We start from the raw sequence: 19,301 nt of genomic DNA, 5'->3' as shown, positions 1-19,301 counted from the left end.
TCGCTTCTCTTTAATGTGCTTATAGGCAGATGACACAGTTTCAGTCAGCACACCACAAAGTTTACAGGTGTACTTTGCAGCATAGCAGCTTCAGACAGGTTTTTTGAATCTGAAAAGGCCAGCTTAGACAAAGAGCTAAAGTTACTGGCACTCCTCATAGTTGGGGCACGCATTGCTGGTTACAGGGGAGTTGGGGATCTTTCCTTTATTGTGGAAGGAACAATGTGGTGTTTTTTTTTGTTCAGTCTTTATTGAATGTTCATGTTAGTGTTCAGTGTTATACTCGCCACTGTGTGGACCTGGCTGAACTTGCAGGCTCAGCTGGCCCTCCTTTCTATGCATTTTGAAGGACATTGTCTGAGATCACTCTCAGCAGGTTTAACTGAAATGTTGTCGGTGAACTCAAAGCCCTGTAAAGACTCTGCCAACCAACACCCTGAGGTGGACACACATTTGGACAGTACTGACACTGCTCTATGGATTTCTCATTTTCTTACCTTGTCTGACTGTCTTCCCACCACCCTCCACATCACACCCAGGACCCCACACCTTTCCCACTTCAGTCCTCCATGCCCTTGACCCTACTCCACAATGCCCCCCTCACCACTAACTCACATTTGCCAGTCTTAAGCCTCTATGCAAGCTGCTATTCTCCTATTACCCTCTCTTGTGCCATAAAGTTAACAGGAAATCCCGTGACCTTACACACAACTGCACAAAATCGACTGGTGCACACCACTTTGAAACAAGCATGAACTAGGTGCCATGATATTCTTGTGTGCTGCTGACTTTATCTTGAAGGTAGGACGTAATTTTAAAAAAGTTTTGTGCTAATGGATATTCATGGTATGCAAATTTGTTACAAGTATGAATCTATGACAAGCCAGTGTAATGTTCGACATGCCACAAATGTTATGGTGCCTTTATCTCAGCTTCTCAACCCGCCGCCGGGAAACTGAAATTTTGCATTCCACCTAAATGATTCACCATGCACTCCCACGTTTCCCACTCTTTGGGCTCCATAAAATCCCCCCAATAGTTCTAAAACAGATATGAGGAAGCACAGTAAGTAATTGCAATAATCTGCTAAGTGGGACAGTACAAAACATTCAAAGCACAACTGTTCTGTTTTGTGGCGGCAAGGACTGGTTTACTCTAGTTTTACTTAACTTTTTTGGGTTCAGCATCGTTCTCTATATGCAAGCTGATACTTTCAACTATCCTATTATCTAGATAACTCTGCAGCATGACGAGGGCTCAGAACTCTCTTCACTTTGTTTGCGATTACTGGTGTTATTATGTGACTTCACAGAGTTCAGAAGGCAGTAGAACAATACTAGATTGTGACTAAAGCTTAATTCCCAATCAATTTTAAAAAGCAGTAAATGAATAAATAAACAATGCAATGACACAACATAAATTTCATTGAAGTTAGTAACTTAACTGTCTCAAGCAAGTAGAAAGTAAGTTGTGACTGTTATACTATGTATTCTTTCACGGCAGCTTATTTCCTTTTCCCAACATGCACAGAATCTATATGGATCTATATCATTCTGCAAAGATTTAAGACAGATGTTCCTGAGCGGGACAAACTGCTTGCTAAAAATGACCAGGACTAAGCAAATTCAACAAAAAAAACTGCTGAACATAATTTGAGCCAATTCCTCAAGCTGTTTGGAATCTGTTAAAACAAATTAACTAAGCTAATTGGATTGGTTGAGGTGTTGCCATGGAGAATGCACCAGGGAACCATGGCTTTGTTTAATTCAAAAAAGGTGCAATGCCTAGACATATTCCTTCTGCCTGCAGAGGACAGGCCCCTTAATATGAACATACGTAGCTTCTGGCAAGCGTAAGTGAGTCACATTGCGAGCTCAACTGATAATCTGAAAATGGTTGTTAATGTAATTCTTAGCACACTCCATTTGCAATAGCAACACCTCGACCAGAGTCAACTTGCCAACCAATCAGTGCCCTTTTCCCATGCAATATAAATTGTTGCTCCCTTTGAATTTTGGCATTCTTGTGCCTGTCCTGGTGAAGGCAAGACAAAAAACTTTGACAGCTTGTTTCTTCTTTCAGCAATATTCAAGTGACTATATGGAAGGCGCTTGAATTTTACACTCAAAGTTTATATCATCTGGACCCCTCAATAACAATACTTCCCCATCTTTCCATTCTTTTATGCATGATATGTTAATTTCTAAAATAAATATTTATGTAACCTGTACATTCTCACATCAGATGTTGCCAGTTATTTTCCTCCAGGCAAACATATATTGTGATGTTGCACTAATGGCAGAACCATATTTTTTATATATTAGAAATTACATCCTTAAATATGCAGAAAACTGACTAAACCAACTCTCTTAAAGAATGGAGCAAAGCAACTTCTGTCTATGATTCAAACAATAAAATAACAGGGATAAACAACAGATGCATCTATGGACCCCTTACTGAGGTACTTCATTGCTTTTGGCATTGTATGGACACTCATAATTGTGCCAACTGTATTGGATCAGAACCAACTCAGGGCTATATGTATGTATCTACAATTCAACCCTGACCATTTATTATTCCACAAAAAAAGAAATAAAAGTACAAAAGGAAAATAATGTTATTTTTCCAGTTCTGAGTTTGGGTAACTTTAATCACTGGAGGAAAGCTCAGCAGCTTGTCATATATAAATTGTGTTAAATTGATTCCACCTGCTGAACTGCAGTAATAAAAAGACTACATAAAATCTCTGAGATCACCTGCTTACCTTCACATTTCTGAGATATTTCACTCTGTTTGTGACCAGCAGGACATTTGCATTCATAGGAGCCAACAGTGTTGACACAGTTTCCACCTTGACACATGCCTGGGATTGCCTGACATTCATCAACATCTGGAAGAAGAAAGCACTTCAGTTAAGTAAACTGCAAATCAGTCAGACTGCACACATTAGCAACATCTGTCTTCAGTAAACACTGCTGCAATAAGCACAACAGCTGCTGGGTTTGAAGAAAAAGAAAGAAAAAGTATTCTGTGAGATTACCAAGCTTGTTGGGTCAAAACTGTAGGATTCATAATACATTTTCAATTAGATAGCTTTCAGATCCAGTTCAAGCTTAAATTTAATGGATTTTTAAAATTAATATATGAAATGATTTATACCAAACATATTCTACTTTCATTTCTGAGAAAATGTGCTTCTTTTGTGGAAATCCTTCACCATTTACAAAAGTTTCAATCAACAAGGTTATATCTACACTGAGCAGTGCTGGTTTCCTCTAATATTTTGAGTGCTTCTCTGCTTGTAGAGTTATTTTAATGACACAAGCGCAGTGGCTCCATGCCTTTCAGAGGAAAACAGAAGTCAATGTATCCTCCAATGCCCATACGTTCATTGCTGATTTTGGTCTCCTATTTATCATGCCACCCTTTAATTACACCATCCGCATATATGGGGCCAGTTTCCACAGGTATACCAGTGATGCTCAGTTCTGCTATTCTACCTCTACGATAGACTCCAGGAAACACTTGCCAATTGTTGAGCAACAGCAAGTCTGGGATGAGTGACATTTTAATCCAGCTCAGTATCAGTAAAATTGAAGCGTTACATGGCTCTAGATTAGCTCCATTAGTCTTCCCAGTTTCCCTGTCAAGTTATTCTTATAGACACGACCTTTCTGAATTTTCTACCCAATAGGCAGAATTTTCTGGCCCTGCCTGCCACCGGATCATCTGGTCCTGCCGAAAGTCAATGGACTTTTGGCTGGGTTGCCAAACCTCACGCAGCAGGTCCCGCCACAACAGGGCTGGAAAATCCTGGCTATGTCTGGTCTATCATCAATATTTATTTCTTTCACCCCAAGACACTGGTTTGCTATGTCTTTGCCTATTCTATGCAGGTGTAGGGGACAGAAAAGTGCAAACTGGGAGACCAAATTGAAATATGAGAAACAAAGTCATTCTGAAGACCAATTAAAGCTGCAAAAGGATACTAATAGATGGAATAGGTTTCAGGTTTGACTCAATGGTGTTAATCTGTAAAACTGATGGTGGAAATTTATTTGGATAAATGTATGAATTTAGCTACACAATGTAAGATGATCAGTCGCAGACATTTTGAATTAGGACCTCTTACTGCAAACTGTAAGTTTGTAAACCAGCTTATGGAAACAGTCGTTTTAAAAATGTATTCATTGCGGCTATAACGAATGGAGGTGTTTCCAAGGGAAGAAGCAGAGAGCTGTGCCATCATGGAACTTGAGCAATGTTACAAAAAACAAAGAAACTGAAAGTAAAGTTCAAACTGCCAAACAACAATGTCAGGTCTTTAAAGCAGCAAGAACTTAATTTAAAAACGAGATCTGTCACAGCATTGTTCATAAGTGGTCTAGGGCACAGTAGTGGTGTTTACCTGCTACAAGGAATGTTTTCCCATCTATACGTTTAAACAATTCCATGTGAGAAATGATCTAATTAAGCAAATCTGGGAAATTGAAGCTACTTGTAAAATCTGAGGTCAATTAGAAGGCAGTTATAACTGCTTGCAAATTTCTAGCTCCAGGTTATAAGAACCCAGCAGGAAATGCCTGCCTTTCTTTTCTGATTTTTTAAAAAAATCACATTACTTTGGATCTGTAACAAAGTGTGATATTGTGACAACCGACTTGTCCTGGATACATAATTCTTATGTGCAATAATAATAGATATTGTTATATAATATCTATTATATAGATATATTTATAATATAGCATCTTTATGTTTGCAAACATTTTAATGTGATGAATTCATTTACATCAAAATGTGTCAGTGCATTGCAAAAGCAATGTCACCGTTCTGTTCTTCCTAAAGAAAACGCTGTGCCCCTCATAGCATGCTATATAAATATCAGTGTGTCAAAGAATAGTTAAGAAAAATTAAACAGCTGTTTGGCTATAGTGAACTGAAAAAAAACAGGTTAAAAGGTAAGACACTGGAGAAGCTGTGAGAGATATTTAAGGAGATATTTCATAACTCAATAAAGTTATATTCCACTGAGGAAGTATTTTGCATCTGTCTTCACAACAGAAGACAGAAAAAGCATCCCAAGAACAGCTGCAAATCAAGAGACAAAAGGGAGAGAGGAACCTAGATCTATCACAATCACTAGGAAAAAAGTAATGGCAATACAAATGGGTCCTAAGGCTGCCAAGTCCCCTGGACTTGATGGCCTGCATCCTAGGGTCTTAAAAGAAGTGGCTGTACAAACAGAGGATGTATCGGTTGTAATCTTTCATAATTCCCTAGATTCTTGATAAATCCCAGCGGATTGAAAAACTGCAAAAGTAACACCTCTACGCCTTTGTTCAAGAAAGGGGGAAGACAGAAAGCAGGAAACTATACACTTGTTAATCTAACATCTATCATTGGGAAAATGCTAGAAACCATTATTAAAGAGGTAGCAGCAGGACATTTATAAAATAAATACAATCAGGCAGAGTGAACATTGTTTTGTGCAAGGGAAATCATGATTGACAAATTTATTAGAGCTCTTTGAGGGTGTAACAACCAGGGTGGATAAAGGGGAACCAGTTGATGTAGTGTATTTGGATTTCCAAAAGGCATTCAATAAGGTGCCACATAAAGGGTTACTACACAATATAAGAGCATATAGTGTTAGGGCTGATTGATTAGCATGGTGAGAGGACTAATTAACTATGAGGAAACAGAACCGGGATATATGGGTCATTTTCAGGTTGACAAACTGTAACTAGTGGAGTGCTGCAGGGATCAGTGCTGGGGCCTCTACTAGTTATGGTCTATATTAATTACATGGATGAATTGTAGCCAAATGTGCTGATGATACTAAGATAAGTAGGAAAGCAAGTTGTGAGGATGATACAAAGAGTCTGCAAAAGGATAGATAGGTCAGTGAATGGACAAAAATTTGGCAGATGGAGTATAATGTGGGAAAATGTGAGGTTGTCCACTTTGGCAGGAAGAATAAAAAAAACAAAGTACTATTTAAATGGAGAGAGACTGCAGAATGCCTCAGTACAGAGGGAACTGGGTGTCCTTGTGCATGAATCACAAAATGTCAGCACGCAGGCACAGCCAATTAAGAAAACAAAAGGAAAGAGGAAATGCCAGTTGTGCCTCAGCTGGTGCCCCTCCTTCCAGCGATCTGATGGGTCAGTCAGGGGCTGAGGTTGTCTCCAAAGAGGATGAGGATGCCACCCCTCATGAAGGAGACATGGTTACAAGGAGATCAAAGCTGGGAACTAAATATTCAGGGGTATGTGACTTTTCGAAAGGGCAGGAAGGAAAGGGTGGTGGGGTAGCTTTGTTAGTCAAGATGGAATAAGTACGATTGCAAGAAATGATCTAGGGTTGGAAGATATGGAATCCATTTGGGTGGAGGTAAGCAATAACAAGGGGAAGAAGACACTGGTGGGAGTAGTCTATAGGACCCCTAACAGTAGCTATGCTGTTGGACAGAGAATAAATCAGGAAATAATGAGGGCATGTAAAAAAGGCAGTATATTAGTCATAGGTGACTTTAATCTCCATGTAGATTGAGAAAATCAAATTGGCAGAGCTAGAAATGAGCAAGAATTCATAGACTGTATTTGGGACAGTTTCCTAGAACAATATGTTGTGGATCCAATCAGGGATCAGGCTATTTTGGATCTGGTAATGTGTAATGAGGCAGGTTTAATAAATGATCTCAGAGTAAAAGATCCCCCAGGAAACAGTGACCATGTCATGGTGGAATTTAGCATTCAGTTTGAGAGTGAGAAACCTAGTTTAGAAACATCTGTACTCAACTGAAATAAGGGTAATTACAAAGGAATGAGGGCAGAGTTGGCTGGAGTGGTCTGGGAAAGGAGTTTAGCAGAAAAGTCGGTTGATGAGCAATGGCAGACATTTAAGAAAATAGTTCATGACTCACAACAAAGATATATCCCAGTGAGGAAGAAGGATTGAAGGAAGGAGATAAACCAACTATGGTTAACCAAAGAAGTTAAGGGTAGTATCAAAGTGAAAGGAAAAACATACATTGCGGCAAAAATTAGTGGTAAGCCAGAGGATTGGAAAGTTTTAAAAACCAACAAAAGATGAAAAAAACAATAAAGAGGGAGAAAATAAACTTTGAGGATAAACTAGCAAGTAATATAAAAACAGACAATAAGAGCTTCTTTAAATATATAAAAAGGAAGAGAAAGGCAGGCCAAAGAGAATGAGGCTGGGGAAATAATAATGGGGAACCAGGAAATGACAGAGGGGTTGAATAAATACTTTGCATCAGTCTTCCCAGTAGAAGACACTAATAGCATACCAAAAATACTAAATAATCATGGGGCAAAACAGGGGAAGGGAATAAAAACAATAACTGTCACCAGAGAAAAAGTACTAGGAAAACTAATGGGGCTAAAGGACGATAACTCCCCTGGACCTGATGGGTTGCATCCTAGAATATTAAAGGACATAGCTGTAGAGATAGCGGATGCACTGGCAGTAATCTCCCAAGAGTCCTTAGATTCTGGAAAAGTCCCAGAGGATTGGAAAACTGCCAGTGTAACACCCTTGTTCAAAAATGGAGGGAGACAAAAAAACAGGTAACTATAGGCCAGTTAGCTTAACATCTGTCATTGGGAAAAAGTTGGAGTCTTTTACAAAGGATATAATAGCAGAGCATTTAGAAATGCATAATCTAATCAAGCAGAATCAGCATGACTTCATGAAGGAGAAATCAAGCCTAACACATTTATTAGAATTCTTTGAGGAGATAACAAGCAGGATAGACAAAGGGGAACGAGTAGATGTAATATATTTGGATTTCCAAAAGGCATTCGATAAGCTACCACACAAAAGGCTACTTAGTAAGATAAGAGCAGTAGTATATGAGCATGAATAGAGGATTGGCTAACTAATAGAAGACAGAGAGTTGAGATATGAGGGGCATTTTCAGGATGGCAATCTGTAACTAGTGGAGTGCCACAGGGATCAGTGCTGGGTCCACAATTATTTACAATATATATTAATGACTTGGATGAGGGAAATTAATGTACTATTGCCAAGTTTGTGAATGACACAAAAATAGGTGGGAAGGCAAGTGGTAAGGATGACACAAAGTCAACGGAGGGTTATAGACAGGTTAAGTGAGTGGGCAAAAACGTGGCAGATGGAAAATAATGTGGGGAAGTGTGAGGTTATGCACTTTGGCAAGAAGAATAGAGCAGCTGAATATTATTTAAATGGAGAAAGACTGCAGAAAGCTGCAGCACAGAGGGATTTGGGGGTTCTCATACATGAATCTCAAAAAGCTAGCATACAAGTTCAGCAGGTAATATGGAATGCAAATGGAATGTTGGCTTTTATTTCAAAGGGAATGAAGTATAAAATAGGGAAGTCCTGCTAAAACTATACAAGGCACTAGTTAGACTAGTTAGACTAGGAGAGGTTGAGTAGGTTGGGCCTGTGCTCATTGGAGTTTAGAAGAATGAGAGGCGACCTTATCGAAACATATAAGATTCTTAGGGGGCTTGACAGGGTAGATGCTGAGAGGTTATGTGAGAGTCTGGGACCAGAGGGCATAAGCTCAGAGTAAGGGGGTGCCAATTTAAAACAGAGATGAGGAGGAAATTCTTCTCTCAGAGGGCAGTCAATCTGGAATTCTTTACCACAGAGGGCTGTAGAGGCTGGGTCGTTAAGTATATTCAATGTTGAGATAGACAGATTTTTAATCAGTAAGGGAAAGAAGGGTTATGGGGACAAGGCAAGAAAGTGGAGCTGAGGATTATCATATCAGCCATGATCTCATTGAATGGTGGAGCAGACTTGAGGGCCGAATGGGCTACTTCTGCTCCAGCGTATTATGGTCTTATGGTCTTAGCAATGGAGAAGAGCATGGAACAATCTAAAATACAACTTCTAAATTGGAATTCAATGGGATGTGAAAACGGAACCATTCCATCAAGAGTAGCAGGTAAGGGAACAAAAGCCAAGGCTCTTTGGATGACAAAGGCGATAGAGAATATGAAACTAAAAAAGGATGGGTGATGTATATTATGCTTAACTTGTATAAAGCTCTGGTTGGCCACAACTGGAGTACTGCATCCAGTTCTAGTCATCACACTTTAGGAAGGACGTTAGAGTCCTTGAGAGGGTGCAAAGGAGATTTACCAGAATAGTTAAAGGGAGGAAGTATTTTAGCCACAAGTTTAGATTGGAGAAGGCTGTTCTCCTTGGAGTGTTGGAGATTGAAGGGAGATTTCATAGAGATTATGTACAAGATTATGACAGATTTGAATAAGGTAGACAAAGAAAGGCTGTTCCCATTAGCAGATGATACAAGGACCTGGGGACACAGATTTAAGGTTCTGGGGAATAGATAGCGGGATGATAATGAGGAAGAGCTTTTTATAGTGAGCGGTGATGGTCCAAGCAGGGGCAATCATTTCCACTGGAGGGGCTCACTCTTCATGGATCTTGCAGTTAAAGTATACCTGGAGGTTGCACTATCTGGCATGGGCAGCCTCCCATTAATTGGCAATTTAAGGGCCTTAATTGACCCAAGGGTAGACAGGCTGCCTGACAGCTCCCTGGCCAGTGGTAAAATTCCATCAGAGGTGGGTAGGCAACTGGCATTGAATCCCCTGCCATCCTAGCAAATTTTACCTGCCATTCCACCCACCTGCCAGCCTGCTCCTATGGTGTTGGTCAGGGGACATAAAATTCCAGCCTAAGACTCCATGACAGTATGACTGAGTCTACGACTGGGATTTTCTTCTGCCGATCCTGACTGGTGTATTCATTGCCGTGATCGGAGAATCTTGAGGGAAGGCTCTAGGTACATTTCCCGGCGTTGTGAATCCAGGAAGAATTTGTCCCCTCCCTGAGGCAATGGAGGGCCACGTTTCCCAACATCGAAAGTCAGGAACTTAATTTGAATCCATTTACATTTCATTCTGGCTACAAGCGGGAATCACCCACCCGCCCCCCCACAACGTCAAATTTAAAGCCAACTCCAGCGTGATTTTACGACGGCTTGACTTACAACTGTCTTTAAAAGGTGTGCACCTGGCGGCCTGAACTTCAAGGGGAACTTGGAGGTGAGTGTACACAACTTTGCGCAGTGCTCACAATGATCCCAATGCAAGGAAGCGTCGTGGGGGCTCACACGCAAGACTCTACAGTAGCTTCTTCATGGCTGGCTTGCAGTACCGGGGCAAGGGTGACAGTGCCAGGGTTAAGGGAACCACAGGGCAAGGGCTAAAGTGCAAGGGGGAGTCATGGCAGTACACCCTGAAGTTTGAACACAAACACATGCCATGGTTGGGGGTGGGGGGGAAGAAATCGGCTGGGCAAGTATCAAAACATGTTAAAGATGAGCACTCTTCCGCAGCTGAGAGCATTTAGCTTGAGCTCAATTGGCATGCTTGGAGACAACCTTGTCAAGCAATTGTGCCCACTCAAGCAGCACTAATTTCTGACAGTGCCAATGATTGCTCCTCTACTGTTAACCTCATGCGCACACACTTCAAACTGGTGCTGCAGAACCATTGCACGACTGGGCAAGCTTGAGGATTCTGTTGGGGAAGGGGGGCCATCAAAAGGAGCGGTGCGCTCTTAGTCCCTTGCATTATGTTTCAGCTGACATTGAAATTCACCATCATGATACAAGCAAACAACAAAGGCTTGGAGTCCAGGTTAGGAAAATGCCTACATCTGAGATGAGAGTTCAGGATGCAGTCAAGTGGCCAAAGCTGTCGCCATTCGGTCATATGGTGTGGGGTGGTGTTGAGTGTGGGCATGGTGAGCCATCATGTGCACTAAACACTGGGCATCCATGTGGTGGAATGTCTGGCATGTGTTAAGGGGCCTTGAGAGGCAGCTGCAGGCAATGACTTAACCAAGAGTGGTCTTTAGGAGACAATTGCTGTCCTTTGATTTTGATACTGCAGTGAGGAGACTATCAGGAACATGGAGGCTGGTGATCTCGCTGTCTGCCTCATTGCTTATAAGCAGGAGAGAAGAAGGAGAAGAATGCAATGGAGGCGTCTCGCTCGCCAAAAGGAGGAGCAGAACCCTGAAGACCACGGGGCGGAACAGCCTCCTCTGCAGAGGATGAACCCCACAAAGCCATCGTTCGTAGGCACATCACTAGAGCCAGGGTCTATAGACGGCGCATGTGCTACCTGTAGATGAGCGAGAACCAGTGTCGCTGATGCCTGCGCAAATCAAGGGAACTGGCCAAGCATGTATGCCACCTTCTCAGGATTTGGCACCATGGGGACTCGGAGGGCGTCCACTGTCAGTGGCAGTTAGTTACCGCCGCGCTCAGTTTCTACGGCAGTGGTTCCTTCCAGGGTTCCACTGGGGACTTTTGCGGGATCTCGAAACTTCCACCAACACATGCATCCAGGAGGTCATGGACACTTTTTTTTGCCAAGGCACATAATTTTGTCAACTTTGACAGATCAGGCAAGCTAGGGATTTGGGATTTGCTGAGATTTCTGGATTCTCACAGGTGCAGGATGCCATCAACTGCACTCACGTGGCTCTTAAATATCCCTGGCAACAAGCAGTCCAGTACATGAACTGCAAAGACTTCCACTCTCTCAATGTTCAGCTGGTCTGCGATCATAATAAATGGATCATGCAGGTATGTGCAAGATACCCTGGAAGTGTTCGCAGTTTATACATCCTCAGTGGGTCTCGGATCCCTGGCATCTCCCAGGGACCACATAGGATGCAGGATTGGCTCTTTGGGGACAAGGGCTACCCACAAAGGACGTGGCTGATGACACCCATGCGCTGGCCTCAGGCTCCTGTCGAGGAAAGGTAAAATGAGACTCATGCCGCAACCCGGAGTTTGGTTAAGGACACCACTGACACCTTAAAAATGAGGTTCCAGTGTCTGGACAGATGTGGCTGAACACTCCAGTACAGTTCCCAGAGGGTGTCATGCATCTTAGTGGCTTGCTGCTTGCTACACAACCTGACTACGTAATGTGGTGAGGGCCTGGATGATGAGGAGATTGAAGAACTGTACGTCTCCTCTGATCAGGAGGAAGTCGACGGGGATGAGAGTGATGAGATCCTGGAAGGCGAAGCAGGCAAACTCATGTGGCCCTCACTGCCACAAGATTCCAGGAGGATGATGACAAGATGCAGTGAGGACATTCCTGAGATTTTCACATTGCACCTGGGAACATCTGACACCCGTCTGGCTGAGGGCAGCATACATACATTCTGTAATCATATGATGGGGTCGCTGCTGAGATACAACGGGAACATGGACTTAAGGCCAACTTGATCCTTTGACAGGCTTCATCACCTGTTCCCTTCAGCGCCACATCTTCACCTGTCAGGAATGGTGATGAGATGGGGGGACAGCCCTGGCTCTAAGGTGCTGAGAGCAGACAGAGAACATCACGGAACCGAGTGATGCTTGGGTACTTGGAATTTGTGCAGCAAACACAAGCCACATGGAGGTGCACATATCACTAATCTGGAGAGTGACTTTGAAGCTGGACAATCACTCTGCTCAGAAGGTTGCACACTGCACAGAGGAAAGGCCCTGGACTGAGACAGTGAACTTCATTTTATGCAGGAAGCAAGGTTTCATATCTGATTAACATAAAACACTGCTCAACATAACAAGGAGCCTTGGACAAGGAGACATTCTTGGGAGTGTATTTACAATGGTCAACATTAAGTACAAGTGATTAACACCCATACCCACACTATGCAACTAAATCTTATTGACCTTTCTAACCCTGATGCTGCCCTGACATCCACAGCAGAGGTGACGGTGGCCGGCTGGCAGCTACGCCCTGTCTGTGATGACCTTGACAGGCATGCTCTGGAGGGCCCCGGTCTGCTTTCATGATCCTACTGTGTGGCAGTGGCACTCTCCTCAGCCTATGGAGCTGGAGCTGCTGGGGTCACAGGAAGGCGGGGATGCGGATGGGCTGGATACTCCCAGAGTGACCTGAGTGGATGGCCCAGAGGTGTGCACCTGCTGATCCTCCTTCCTATGGGTGCCTGATGGCCCCTGGCTGACTCCTTGAGAGGAGGGGGCATCTGGAGTAAGATCGAGATGTTGAGACTGATGGATGCCAGCAAGTGGCTCAGTGATGGAGTGCAGCTCCTGCAGCAGTGCAGGACCAATGTCCTGAACCAAAGTCTCCATGGTAGTTCCCATCCTACCAGTGTTGACCTTGGTGCATTGGCATGCTGGTGCTATCACCTCAGACTGAAGACAGACGGACTCCTCCATCGTGCCTTGCAATTGAGGGATGCAGTGGGCATCCCTTCCTGATGTTCCCGTCCTTGCTTTTACAGCTCAAGCAACTGAGGTATGACTGAATCCAGAGGCTCCTCATTTGACTCAGTCAGCAGATTTCTGGCCTCCAGCGGTCCTACGTGTACCAGAAACCTGGAAGTCCTTGCTGCCACTTCTGCGGATCAGACAGTGCGATGTGCTCACCAGATTGTGACCCCGCGGTTACTCTAGAACTAGGTCCCATTGAGGTGTGTATCTCTGCGCTGGTGGAGGGTGTGGGTGAGCGCTGTGACGGGTATTCAATTTCGGTGTCTGTGGATTCCTCTTCCATGGTGTCCATGGGTTGCAGTCGAAGACCTGGCTCATGGACCCCTCGGCTGCTTTCCAGATGTGCCTGCGAAAGCAAGGAGAGATAAGTAGTGCATGGCAGGGGCTGCAGAATAGGGGAACTCACTCACAGCATGGTTGTCTGATGGATGTTGCACTGCTGGATCCTCACTTGGCTGAGCAACGCCGACTTCACCGTCAGCACAAGAATGTTCCGGATCTTTGCTGACCAACTGAATGACTCTATTTTCAAAGTCTGTGAGGACCTTGATGTCGGGCATTCCTCCACCAGTCTGTGACCTCTCCCTTTTGTTGTGTGCCAGTTTGTTCTGCATGAATACAGATGAAAAGGGTGTAAGCAAGACACCTTCCAGGCCAGATGAGAAGATGCCTGGTATGTGTGCCTCGGGCAGAATGAGGACACATTCCACAGGGCAGATGAAGGTGTGTTTGAGAGAGTGAATGGTGATGCCCCTTGAGTTGACAGTAAGTAAGACCCCTGTAGATGTGTGATGGGTTTGTGAGTGTGTGAGTTGAGAATGATAAGAAGAGTGAGATACCCTAGCGGAATGGAGGAGATCATTCATCCTCTTTCAGCACTGGGTGGCTGTCCTCTTTTGGAGGGCATTGGCGCTGACCACCACTGCTACCACCTCCCATGCTGGATTTGTCACCTTGGATGAGGTTCTTCACCCACAGCAGGGATCGAGAACTTCATGGTGAGCCTCCACTGCATCCAGTAGGCACTCAAGTGAGGCATAGCTAAATTTGAGGGCAGCATGTTTTCTCCCTTTGGTAGCCATCAGTTCCCAACAGCTTCCTATCCCTTGAAGAGTGCAGGGACGGTCTTTAAGTATGGTGCCTGGCTTACTGAAGGCCTGAGGTCATGGTGGGGTGGGGGAATCAGAGGCCATCAATCCAATGTAAAACCTGTGCCTCTCAATTTTTTAAACAAAGTGGTGCACGATATGGCGAAAAAAAATGCCACTGTCATTGGCGGGTCACACGCCAATTTCCCCACCCAATATTGGACTTTGCCGATTTCTGGGACAATTCCGCCCTGTGACACCTGTCCTCGTATCTCGCAAGGCAATGATTTATCTTCAGCCACAAATTTGCCGCGGCTTTGGACCCCTATACTTCTGCCATCTACTTTAATCATACATTCCAACTCATGTTCTCCATTCTGCTGAGTCTGGATTGCTGTGCATGCCCTTACTTCCTCTGTTGAACCACTGGTAACTGAACTTGCAGCCACCATGGCCCTGATCTCTGGAATTCTCTTCCTAAATTCCGTGCTTTTTCCCTTCCCACCTTCAAAAGTCTCCTCAAAACCCAGTTCTTGGACTTTCACTTGGTCATCTCCCCTAACTCTTCTCTAAACTCCTACTTGGTGTCTGGATTTTTTCATCTTTCTGTGAAGCAGTTTGCTCTGTATGTGTATGCTAATGTTAATAATTATTGCCTCCCAAAGAAATCCACAGTATAGACTACACATGATAAATAAAAATATAATCTTTAGAACTAGCATTCTGGTTTAATTCTTCTTAAAAAAATATAATTTGGGAAGAAATCTTAGCCATACCAGTGAGATCTCTCAGACTCTTCTGTGAAAATAAAACGAACTTGCTGTTAAGACATCCCTTCCTTTTGTAGAATTATGTGACATATTAGCTAGAGGTAGGTTTTCATCAGATTGCACTTGTAAGCAGTCCGAGATCAGTAGGTTCATTGATCAAAAGGGTTTTCTGAATAGACATTTTTGGAATTTTTGGGCAACACTCCACATCTTTATTGAAAAGCTAGTTCTTCCCAGGAAGATGATAACACCCTTCATCAACAATCAAAATTTGTAGCTTGTAGTCATTTCGAGGCATTCCAGCCATTTGAGAATTAATTTATTCAGCTTACTTTGTCACTTAGAATAATGGCAGGTTACCATCATCTTGGTAAATCATTAGCCACAAAGGTATTTCAATTGTTACTAAAATTCAAAGAGCTGCAATTCTGAAGAATGGCATTATGGTGCAGAATGCCAGAGCTCCAATCTATTATATGTGCAGGACCACAATATGGCACTGCATTCCCATCATCTTTATGCTGAATCATCTGTATTCCAATAGGATGGTTGTGTCTCACACAGAGGCTGAAAATTGGGAAAGAGATCCATTACGGGCATAAACTGAAGCAGCTGGTTATAGAGCAGAATTGTCAGAGTATATTACCTATACAATTTGTTAGCTGGGAATGATGCCTGGGTACAAATAGGCTATAGTTTGAGGAAAAAATAATACTAATGATTCCTTAAAAAAAATCTTGACTTAAATTACTTTAAAATCCGAATTAAATTCAAACTGATTCAATTCAACATTGTAATTTCTTTTTAATGGAGCGGGTGTTCTCTTCTGCAGTAGGCTTTATTCCGAGATGAGACATGTGCAGAGGTTCTGCTCCCAGGCATCTTTCGTTTCACTTGAATTTCTAATCAAATCTTACCATTACAAAGCAGCCTTTCAATGGATAGGAATAGAAATTTCTGCAAATACTAGGCAGGCCCATCAACATTTGAAGAGAAAAAAAGAGGCTAATGCTTTGGCTGATGACCCTTTGTCAGGATAACTCTAACAAAGGGTTCTTCTCTAATCTTCTTCTGTAATCTTGTGTTTAGACTTGTTCTATACTTCTGATATTTTAATGGTTTTAATTTCAGATTTCCAGTGTTCTTATTTTATATATCTCAGCCTTTAAATGAGCATGTTACTTGTCAAAGCATTAAGGGGCGATATTCTAGAAGGATCAAAATCTAGAACAGTCCAATTCTGATAAATTTGGCTGAATGTCAACCATGAGTCAGTTGGTAATACTTTTGTCTCTGAGTCACAAGTTTGTGGGTTTAAATCCCACTTCAGAAACTCAAGAATAAAAATCTGGATGCATACTCCAGTGTAGTAATGGGGGTGCTGGGGTGCCCGAGGTACCATTAAGTTAAAGCCCTGTCTGCTTTCTAAAATGAATATAAAAGACCTCATTGCACTATTTTGAAGAAGAACTGGGGAGTTACCCTGAGTGTCCTGGCCAATATTTATCCGTCAATTAACATCACAAAAAAAAGCAGATTATCTGATTATCGTCATATTGTTGTTTATGGGAACTGGTTGTTAATTGTATGTTGATTTAATTGAATGCAAGTGGTCTTGATTCAATTGTGCTTCTATAAATAGGAACAGACCGTAAACTGGTTGATGGGTTAGGAGGTTCAAGTTTATAATGTGTATCTCTGTAAATATATGCTTATAAAAGTAAGTAAAGATTGGCTCTGGTTCTATCCTTCACCACTGGGCTTTCAGGATTATAACACATGTACAAAAATTGACAGCCGGATTTCCTACAATACAAAAATGACTACATTTTCAAAGTACTTCAGTGACAATAATGCACACTGGGCAACTTGTGGTTGTCAAAGGCACCACATAAATGCAAGTCTTTCTTTAAAACAAAACTACATTTTTGAACAGCCAAAGTGATTCAAAAGAAAAAAACTAATATTGCTAAAAAGAGAGACATGTTGCTGAAGTTTTTCGTCTTGCTTTCATTGGACAAATGATCACAACAATTTATACAATAAGAGAAAAAGTGTTGATTGATTTGCAAGTTGAGTCTGGCTGAGGCTTGCCATGGAGAAAGCAGCAAGGTATGACAGGCCCCCCCAAGTTCCTAAGTAACTCAAAAATGGTACAAAGATTAAACATATTCCTTTTATTTGCAGACAATGGGTCCCTGTGTATGAATGTATATCGCTTCCAGCAAGTGTAATTGAGCCTCATTATGAGCTCGATTGATTATCTTAGAGCAGTTGTTAGTATAGCTACTGACACACTCATGATTGTTCATTAAGTGCGGCCCATTTGTAGAATCATATCTAATAGTAGAGGTCTTGTTATAGATTTTGCAAGCGCGGGAAGGCTGAGTATAGTCCTCTGTTCTGTCTAATACTAGCATGCTGTTTGATTCGATCAGCCAATCATTGGGACATCCGGCCTACATACCAGGTATCACATTGGCACTGAAATTTATACACGACATTGCTCAACTGTCTGGTAGCAAAATGTCTTTTTGGACTGACGGCAGCATTCTGTTAGTGGAAAATACCACACACTTTAGCCATTGCATAGTAACAGCGTGAAACAGCATTTTAGATACTTCGCCTTTCCAGGGTAATTTGAGGTAGACCGGGCACTTTTTCAGGCCTGGATTTCAGTGCTGGTGCAATGCCAGGTACATAGGCTGCATGTCATATTGATTGGCTAACCAAATCAAACAGCAGGTTCCTTTGGTTAGTTGTAAAAAGTAGAGTACTGCCCATATTCAACAAGCCGAGGCTTGCAGAATCCAAAACAAAATGTCTATTCTTAGGGTGGAATCATCCCAGAATTGCTCTAAGTGCAGTGGCAGACGTGAAAATTGACATTTTACCCGCCAGCCACAATGTGGGGTTTTCGCGCTCTATCGTGCACTTCCCACCTCGGTAATTATCCAGCCACAGGAAACATGCCGTCTCACTGGCGGGCAGCCTCTGAATGGCCTGCTATGCCGTTACCTCATTGTTTCCTCACTCCGGGTGCCATATCTAAACTACAGCTGCGTACATAGTTCTCAATGCTAGCAGCCCAGGATTGCTCTAGCGAAGACATAACCCTGAAAACCAAGAAGAGTTCAGTGACCCATCACTGGAATGCCTTTTGCAGGCCCACCATGATGTTCTCCACCCCGCTCTAACTGCAGGAGGCCCAGCAACCTCACCACTTTGGCTTGGGAGGCAGTGGTAATGGTGGTGAGTACCAACGCTGCAAAGAAGTTGGCCATCCAGTGCAGAAAGAGGATGAATGATCTCATCTGTGCTGCCAGGGTAAGGCAACCATCTCACTGTTCTAAACTCTCACACTCATAAGCTCATCACACATTCACTGGCATCTCACTCACTGCCAGCTCAAGGGACATCACCACTCACTCTCTCACACACACACCATCACATCACCATCTGGCCTCATCTCCTCTAGAGACTGTCTCCTCAGTCCTCACCATCTGAAGGCCGCTTGCACAGATCAACGTGCCCCCCCCCCACACTCTGGGATAACCCCCTTCCCCAGTACAGCCCTCGCCCTGCTACCTCTTCTCTTGCCTGAGGCCACTTCTCCCCCTTCCCCCAAGCAGGCCCTTAAGCTGTTGAAAAACCACCTCCATCTTACCACTGGTCTGGTAGGTAGAGACCTGCTCATGAGCCCCCTAAAAATGATGTGGTGCTGCCTGTGAAGCCTGGTGCCGATGACCACGAGTGCTGCCCAAAGCAAGGTAGGCAAACAAACCTTGAAGTCCCAAGCGAAGAACAGTTCACTAGGTGAATGTCACTTATGTACTGTTGTGAAACGCACCAGCATGGACCAGATGATCCAGCATGAGGGAATCATTCCAGTGAGCAGTACTTATAATGAGATTGCTCAAGTATTGAAATTAGATTCCCAACGTTCGGCGGTGGGAAACACAGCCCACCATTGACAGGTGGAGCAAACCATCACAAACTGGTTTTACAACGACGTGAAACCAATTTTTACAATCTCCCAATATTTTCCGCTCCCACCCACTATGAAGCTGACAGCAAATATGAGCGGAAAATTCCGCCCTTAGCTGTGACATCATGGTTGGGCAGCAC

General features: G+C 43.1%; 1 protein-coding gene across 2 annotated transcripts in view; it reads right to left on the bottom strand.

Moving 5' to 3' along the window:
• LOC121276975 (fibrillin-2) overlaps positions 1–19,301 on the bottom strand; it is a 401,991-nt gene that overhangs the window by 280,730 nt on the left and 101,960 nt on the right. For both annotated transcript variants that reach the window (XM_041185736.1, XM_041185737.1), the window contains one exon: positions 2,765–2,890. In XM_041185736.1, the coding sequence (XP_041041670.1) occupies positions 2,765–2,890 (126 nt within the window). The remainder of the gene's footprint in view (positions 1–2,764; positions 2,891–19,301) is intronic.

The sequence above is a fragment of the Carcharodon carcharias genome, chromosome 4, assembly GCF_017639515.1.
Source record: "Carcharodon carcharias isolate sCarCar2 chromosome 4, sCarCar2.pri, whole genome shotgun sequence".
Classification (NCBI taxonomy): domain Eukaryota; kingdom Metazoa; phylum Chordata; class Chondrichthyes; order Lamniformes; family Lamnidae; genus Carcharodon; species Carcharodon carcharias.
The sequence above is the reverse complement of the archived record's forward strand: the minus strand, read 5'-3'. Positions and strand labels throughout refer to the sequence as shown.